Source organism: Musca vetustissima, unplaced genomic scaffold (genome assembly GCF_032173495.1).
Source record: "Musca vetustissima isolate MV318-11 ecotype Yass unplaced genomic scaffold, APGP_CSIRO_Mvet_v1 utg146055, whole genome shotgun sequence".
Classification (NCBI taxonomy): Eukaryota; Metazoa; Arthropoda; class Insecta; order Diptera; family Muscidae; genus Musca; species Musca vetustissima.
Window position 1 is genome coordinate 20,904 of NW_026883431.1, and position 8,582 is coordinate 29,485.

Below are 8,582 nucleotides of genomic sequence, written 5' to 3' on the forward strand. Positions count from 1 at the left end.
AAAGAATCTCAAAATTTAATCACTTTTTAATTACAAACCAATCAGGCATATCATTTCAAAATTTTATTAAAAATTGAGAAAAAATTTCAATATATTTTTTACCACAATTCTAGAATAACACAATTTTCGGTGACATCTGCTGCAATTGTCCCAGTACTCGTTTTTCTCAATAACTAAATCTTGGGAATATTAAAGATTGCAGTTTGTAAGTAAAAAAGCGTTACGAAAACATCTGTAAAAATCTGTTTGGTCTGTCGTCTGTAATGAAGTCTTATAAAAATCTCTATCCAAAATTTATTCTCACAAAAACTCAAAAAGAAAAAAAATCGGCAGAGTTGATGTTGCAAAAGTTTACAACATGATGATTTTTTTTACTTTTTTCTTCTTCTATAAGAAAATCAAAAAAAAAAAAGAAATCAAAAACAAAAAATTTAAAATAAAAAATCTTCAGACGTTAAGCAACCAATCAGCATGGCTTGCGATTACCCACCACACTTGGCCAGTGAACATTTCATTGGTTGCAATGGATGTAGTGGTTGGTTGGATGGTCGTAAATCAAAAAGCAAAAGAGAATAACAAAAAACTGGATGGACGGACAGAAAGACAGACATTCAGTATATTTTAAAGGGAGCACGTGCTGATGCTGTTGCTAGAGTCGAACGATTTGTTCGCTGGCTCTTTGGGCGAGACGACCACAATCCACAGCTGTTGTTGTGAATTAAATTCCAATACATGGATACACCAGCGAGGGGCATGTACAAGGATGGTCAAAACACACACAGGGACTGTTGCGGCTGGCTGTGTGTGAGCATTTGTGCCAGGGTTGTTTTAACCATTGGAATGCAAAGGAAGGCAATACTCTTCTGTGGAGCAACTTACCTGTTTTGTGTCAGTGTGTGTGCCTCAATGATACCTGCTGCTGTGGTAGATTCACTTGTATGAAATTTACCACAACCAGCAGAGCTATAAATACCGGCCACAGGACTCTGGTTAAGACAGAAACTCACTTGAGTTGCAAGGAATAACAACTACGGTTTAAACGCCAATTTCATTTCGTTCGTTAAAACAAAAAATCCGATCTCTCACCATGTCTGCCAACGAAGTTTATCGTTACTACTACAAAACCTCAGAGGATTTACAAACTTTCAAGGGTACTAGCACGGAGACCTATTTCAATCCCATGGCTGTGTATAATCCTCCCCAGCTGACTCAACAGCCGGGACATTTGCCTCAACATTTCCAGGTGGCGCCCAATACCATCACCGCGACTAGCAACCAATATTTGAATACCCATGGATATTTGAATTTTGAACAGGCCTCCTCCGATGGTTGGCTAACCTCTTCACCAGCTTCACATCGTTCGGAAAGTCCTGAATTTGTGGATCTCAATGTTATCTATGGCAGTGCTAATATGCCTCAACAGCATCATCAGCACCAAATGATGCAATATCCCCTAATGACCGCCGAACAAATTGCTCCACTACAACATCAACAGCAACAACAACACCAACAAATTTCCCCAGTTCCATGTGAAACACCCAGCATCACTGTGCCTGAAACTTGTGTGCCCATGGGTTCCTCCAATGTGGGCACCTGCAAAACCGTGAAACCCGCCACCAAACCCAAAAGGACCTACACCCGCAAACAAAAAACCCAGCTAGCTGCAGTTGCCAACAACACCCCCGCACCAATTAATCCTCAACCCACTCCCGCTCCCCTGACCACCTACACCCCTGATGATTTCCAACAATTTGTGGATTTCGACAATGCTGGTGGTCTCTTCGAGGATAGCGTTGATGCCGATGATCACCTCATGTTTTTCGATGCTGACGGCCATAGCTCGTCGCAGGATGATTTTGAAGCCAGTGGCTCTTTTGATTTCCACGATCAAGATGATTCAGCCAGTTCGGCCCACAATGAATCGGACCCCAATGAAACCCAAGCAAATGGCAAAAGACGTCGTGGCAAACAAATCTCACCCGTTGTTAAGCGTAAACGTCGTTTGGCCGCCAATGCCCGTGAACGTCGTCGCATGCAAAATCTCAATCAAGCTTTCGATCGTCTGCGCCAGTACCTACCCTGCCTGGGCAATGATCGCCAACTATCCAAACATGAAACTCTACAAATGGCCCAGACCTACATTGCCGCCCTGGGTGATTTACTGCGTTAAATTTGAATACTAATTTTCGTTTCGAAAGATGGAAACTGAGTTGAGCTCGTGCCAAAGTTTGTACCTTGAAGAAAAACAAAAATCGCAAAACAAAGTCAAGCCACAAAAACCTGCCTCAGAATGTTTATTTTGTAAATAGTTGTTGCTTTGTATTATAGTAAAATTTAGATATTTTTCAAATTTTGTAATTATTAATTTATGAAAACCTGGAAGACATTATTAGCTAAATAAGTTTTTTTTATATATATATAACAAATGATATTATATTTAATTAGCCAAAATATATATTTTTATGAAATTAAAAAAAATAAATAAAATATGTTTTTTGAATTTGGGATTTTGGGAGGAAAATGTGTTTTAAAAATTTTTAACTAAATATTGGTTAAATTTAAAGACAAATTATGTCGAAGTAAAATAGGAATTTAAAGATAGACAAATTATGTCGAAGTAAAATAGGAATTCAGGCTGCATATTTTGAAAAAAAAAACACACACACAAAATATTGAGTTTATTACCTAAATATCCTGATCGGTGTCTTCACGAATAAATGTTATTAAAGTTTTGAACATGATGAGATCTATTTATGGGTAATATTTCAGACGAATCAGAGATTTCTCCAATAAAAACATCGATTTATTGTCTTTGGGGTCATTTCTATAATCTTATGAAATACATTTTTTAGAATATTTGGAGGTCAAAATCAGGAAATCAGGACAAACACGAAATGATATTTTATATATGAAAAACAAAAACAAGACAAAACCAGTAAGGAATGTAGTAAAGTATGAAGCTATATGATACCCTTCAACACTTTGGGTATATTCTACATATGTCTCCTAACAGACTCCGCCATTTCGAAAGAACATTGACATGAAATTGAACAAACTTGAATATGTGACCTATGCTAAATTTCATTTCATTCGGGCAAGTTTCTAGTCGTTTGAGTACAATGGGACACATTTATGTAAATTCGGTAGGCCGCATTCTTCAAAATTTAATCTTAATCAGATACCCTTTTGTAATATATATGGAAGCTGCGACTGCATTTGCACCAATTAAACCAGTAAGGAAAGTGGTAAAGTCGGACGGGGCCGACTATATGATACCCTTCACCACTATGGGTATATTAAACAGGACTATTAACATGAAATTCGATGAAATAATATATGTGATATTTATCTAAATGTGAATCTACCTAGATATATCCATAGAGTATCTAAATCGACTTCAAACAAATATAAATAGGACATACGTTGGGCTATGTCTGTACTTCTAGAAAACGCAACTACGTAATTCTATGCTCAATTTTCTACGTTGTGCAATGTGAATCTGGCTAACATGAGGAGTTTGATGCGAAAATATATATGGAAGCTCCATCCAAATATTAAGCGATTTCAAGCAAACTTGTCACAGGTTAGGTTATACTAATTTCAGAACGTTTTGTTCTTATTGGTTCCTTGGTGCGTCAATTACGTAAAATATGTGAGCTATATTTGTGCGAGCTATATAGAAATCTGGACCAATTTTCTCGAAACTTGGCAGACATCACTCTAGGCCCAATTCAGTACGTTATGCCAAATTTCGTGCAAATCGAAGGATATATAGGGACTTTGGTGCACCATTTACATGAAATCGGACGAAACTATATATGGGACCTATATCTAAATCTGTACCGATTTTCTCGAAACTGGGCAGACATCACTCTAGGCTTAATTCAGTACGTTATGCCAAATTTCGTGCAAATCAAAAGAGATATAGGGACTTTGGGGCACCATTACATTAAATCGGACGAAACTATATATGGGAGCTATATCTAAATCTGGACCGATTTTCTCGAAACTGGGCAGACATCACTCTAGGCTTAATTCAGTACGTTATGCCAAATTTCGTGCAAATCAAAAGATATATAGGGACTTTGGGGCACCATTACATTAAATCGGACGAAACTGTATATGAGAGCTATATCTAAATCTGGACCGATTTTCTCGAAACTTGGCAGACATCTTTCTAAGCTTAATTCAGTACGTTATGCCAAATTTCGTGCAAATCAAAAGATATATAGGGACTTTGGGGCACCATTTACGTGAAATCGGACGAAACTATATATGGGAGCTATATCGAAATCTGGACCGATTTTCTCGAAACTTAGCAGACATCACTCTAGGCTTAATTCAGTACGTTATGCCAAATTTCGTGCAAATCGAAAGATATATAGGGACTTTGGGCACCATTTACATGAAATCGGACGAAACTATATATGGGAGCTATATCTAAATCTGGACCGATTTTCAAAGATAAATCGAAAGATATATAGGGGCCGTTTACATTAAATCTGTTAAATATATATATGGGAGCTATATCTAAATCTGAACCGATTTTTCCCAATTTCAATAGGGTTCGTCCTTGGGCCGAATAAGTGACCTATGCCAAATTTCATCCCATTCGGATCATAAATGCGACCTGCACTTTGTTTACAATTTAACATCTACAGACGGACAGACGGACGGACGGACATGCATAAATCGACTCAGAAAGTGATTCTATGCATATTCTCAAAAGGAACCATGTGTCTATCTCATTTCCTTTTGCCTGTTACAACCAGTAAGGAAAGTTCAAAAGTCGGACGGGGCCGACTATATGATACCCTTCACCATTATGGGTACATGCAAGACATGTTAATATCTACAATATCCTGTAGATATAGAAATTTCGCATGCATCAGTCGGGACCTAATTCAGTACTCTGTGCAAAATTTTGCTTCAATCGGAACAATATTGGGAGTTTGGTGCACAATTTACTTTAAATCGGACTAAACTATATATGGGAGCTATATCAAAATCTGAACCGATTTCAACTAAACTTCGCATTCATCAATGACCTAGTTTAGTACGCTGTGTAAAATTTTGTCGCAATAGGATAAATATTGGCAGTATGGAGCTTCATTTACATAAAATGGGACGAAACTATATATAGCAACTATATCTAAATCTGTACCGATTACAACAAAATTTTACATACATTCAGTACTCGGTGCAAAATGTTGCTTTAGTCGTCCACTATTGTGAGTTTGGTGTACTATTTACATTAAATCGGACGAAACTATAAATCGGAGCTATATCTAAATATGAACCGAAACTCAACAAAACTTGGCATATAACTATCTAGACCTAATTCAATACTCTGCCCAAAAATTTGCTTCAATCGGACCAATATTGGGAGTTTGGTGCACAATTTACTTTAAATCGGACGAAACTAAATATGGGAGCTATATCTAAATCTGAACCGATTTCAACAAAACTTCGCATTCATTAATCATGACCTAATTTAGTACTGTATAAAAAGGGGGTTATAAGGGGACTACCCCTAAAAGGGGGGCGAATATTAATAATTTTTGGGAGGGAGGTTTGTAACCATATACAACTACAAAAAACCAATTTACAAAGAATTTGGTTAAAAAACGCGTTGAAGAACCCCAAAATACAGAAAATTGGGGGTACCCTTATATGGGGGCTAACCGAAAAAATTGACCTATATTTATAATTTATTGTGGAAAGATTTGCTTCCTAACAAAAACTCGACGTACTAAATTACAGTCAATTCTGTCGAAAAATACGATAAGAACCCCCAAAATACCAAAAATTTGGGGGTACCGTTATATGGGGACTACCAGAAAAACTGGACCTATATTTATAATTTTTAGTGGAGTAATTTGGTACCCAATAAGAACCCAATGTACAAAATTTCAGGAAATTCAGTTATAAAACGAGCTCAAGAACCCCAAAATACCGAAAATTGGGAGTACCCTTATATGGGGACTATCCGAAAAAATTCACCTATATTTATAACTTTTATTAGGGAGATCTGCTACCCAATAAGAACTCAACGTACCAAATTTCAGCGAATTCGTTCGAAAAATGCGATGAAAACCCCCAAAATACCGAAAATTGGGGGTACCCTTATATGGGGGCTATCCGAAAAAATGGACCTTTATTTATAATTTTTGGTAGGGAGATTTGCTACCCAATAAGAACTCAAAGTACCAAATTTCAGCGAATTCAGGTAAAAAATGCGCTCAAGAACCTCAAAATACCGAAAATTTGGGGGTACCCGTATATGGGAGCTATGCCTAAACATGGACCGATTTTCTCCAATTTCAATAGGGTTCGTCCTTAGGCCAATTAAGTGGCCTATGCCAAATTTCATCCAAATCGGATCATAAATGCGACCTGTACTTTGTTAACAAAAATACATGGACGGACGGACAGACGGACATGCATAAATCGACTTAGAAAGTGATTCTATGCATATTCTCAAAAGGAACCATGTGTCTATCTCGATTATTTTTGCCTGTTACAAACATATGCACAAAGACATAATACCCTGTACCACAGTGTGGTGAAGGGTATAAACATATGCACAAAGACATAATACCCTGTACCACAGAGTGGTGAAGGGTATAAAAAAAGCTATAACGACACCTATCGAGGAAAAATATATATGAGAGATACTTCTAAATCTGAATCGATTTTCATGAAATTTAACACACATCATTCTAGTCGCAGCTCAGTTAAAATCTGACGAAAATATATATGAGATCTATATCTAAATATGAACTGATTTTTACGAAGCTTAACAGACATCATTCTAGATTCAATTTAGTGCGCCATACAAAATTTCGTGCATATTGAAGGAAATATAGGCGCTTTGGTTCACCATTTCTATTAAGGGAGCCCCACCCATTCTCGATTTTAATTTTTCAAGATTTTCAATGGGCTGGAAAATCAATACCAATGTTTGTTAAGGTTTGTAACTTTACACATATATATTTGAAGATTTAAAAGAGAAGAAAAATAATTTACAACAAATTTTTGTTGTTTTGTTGTTGTTTTTTTTTTTGTAATTAAAGAAAAAGTCTTTATTTTTGATGGCGGGCATGATAACTCCTCACTGGAACATCGGAATCCGAAAATTCCAACGGTGTTAGAAAGAGTACAGGTCTGGCTCTCGTATGAACTAGGATTATTGACTTCGCTCTAAAATTAACAAAATGGCGGACCTATGAAAAAATATTTTTCGAAAATCGCCGATTTTTGACCAAAAACCAAGTTAAAAAATAAGGAAGATATTCACCGATTGGCTTTATCCTAGTTCATACGATAGCTATACACTCACAGAGAAACGTGTAAAAAATTGAAATCGATTGGGTTATTAGTTTTTGAGTTATCGTGCCCGCCATTCGCAAAAAAGAAAAAGGCGTTTAAAGTTTGAGAAGCCTTTTAGCCGTCACTTAATGCTGACGCAATAAATCGGCTACATTTTCAAGAGTTCTTGAGATTTTCACTTGAAATTTTGTAGGGACATTCTTGAAATAGTGTAAATTCCAAATAAATCAAAAAAAAAAAAAAATGTTGACCCCGAGAATGGGGGGTCCCCTTAAGTCGGACGAATATATATATATATATGGCAGATATATCTAAGTCTACATCGATTTCTATGAATCTTTGCACACATCATTCTATACTCATTTTAGTACCATATTTCGTGCAAATCGAAAGATATATAGGGACTTTGGTGCACCATTTACATAAAATCGGACGAAACTATATATACCACAGTGTGGTGAAGGGTATGAATATGGCATATTGCGGCGTTGCAAACTCTTGGGACTGCACAAAGCTATAATACCCTGACAACATAGTTGGTTAAGGTATAAAAATTAAAATTGATTTTTACTAACATAGCATGCTGATGATAAAATTGGAAGATGTTGCTTCATCTTTAACCAAATTAGTTATAATTTGGTATTTTAACTTCTCATAGTGTAGCAAATATTTTAACCAAAAAATTATATATTTTGCTCCACTGTTTGGGGTAGCCCCCATATAACTCTCCCTAATGTGGCGTCGGAGATTTTATGCGTATTTTTCAACCAAATTGCCTGAAACTTAGTATTTTGAATTCTCATTGGATATGAAATCTTCCTATCAAAAATCTATCTTTAGTATTGCGAGCTCTATCGCGATTTCAACAAATAGACATGCAAAAATCTACATAGAATTTTATTCTGATTAAGAATGTCCATCAAGGATATCCAATAAAACAACATTTATTAGAATGTGTAGTATTTATAATTTGTTTATCTTGTTTCTCTGACCGTATACGGTCTTGGTCATCCGCAATGTGAAAACTCCGCCATCTATCGGCAGATGATCCGCTCAACAGTTTTTAACCAAAAAAATAATGTTTCACCGCAGACCATGAGGTCTATTTTAATTTTTTTTAGAAATGTTTGTCATAGCTCTTGTTTAGTATTTTGGGTTCTGCGTCAGTGACAAACAAATATGCAGATAAATATTGATGTAGCCTTCATATAAAGGTCCCTGTCAACTTTTTAGTATATTGAAAGTTGTAA

General features: G+C 36.2%; 1 protein-coding gene across 1 annotated transcript; it reads left to right on the plus strand.

Annotated features, from left to right (window-relative positions):
- The first annotated feature begins 1,087 nt into the window (after window positions 1–1,087).
- On the plus strand, window positions 1,088–2,170 carry LOC133330296 (protein atonal-like). Its single transcript, XM_061538742.1, has one exon. It carries the CDS (start codon window positions 1,088–1,090, stop codon window positions 2,168–2,170), a length of 1,083 nt encoding a protein of 360 aa, XP_061394726.1.
- Window positions 2,171–8,582: the final 6,412 nt, after the last annotated feature.

Coding starts and splice junctions, on each gene's coding strand:
- LOC133330296 (XM_061538742.1), top strand. CDS start 1,088: ATGTCTGCCAACGAAGTTTATCGTTACTACTACAAAACCTCAGAGGAT.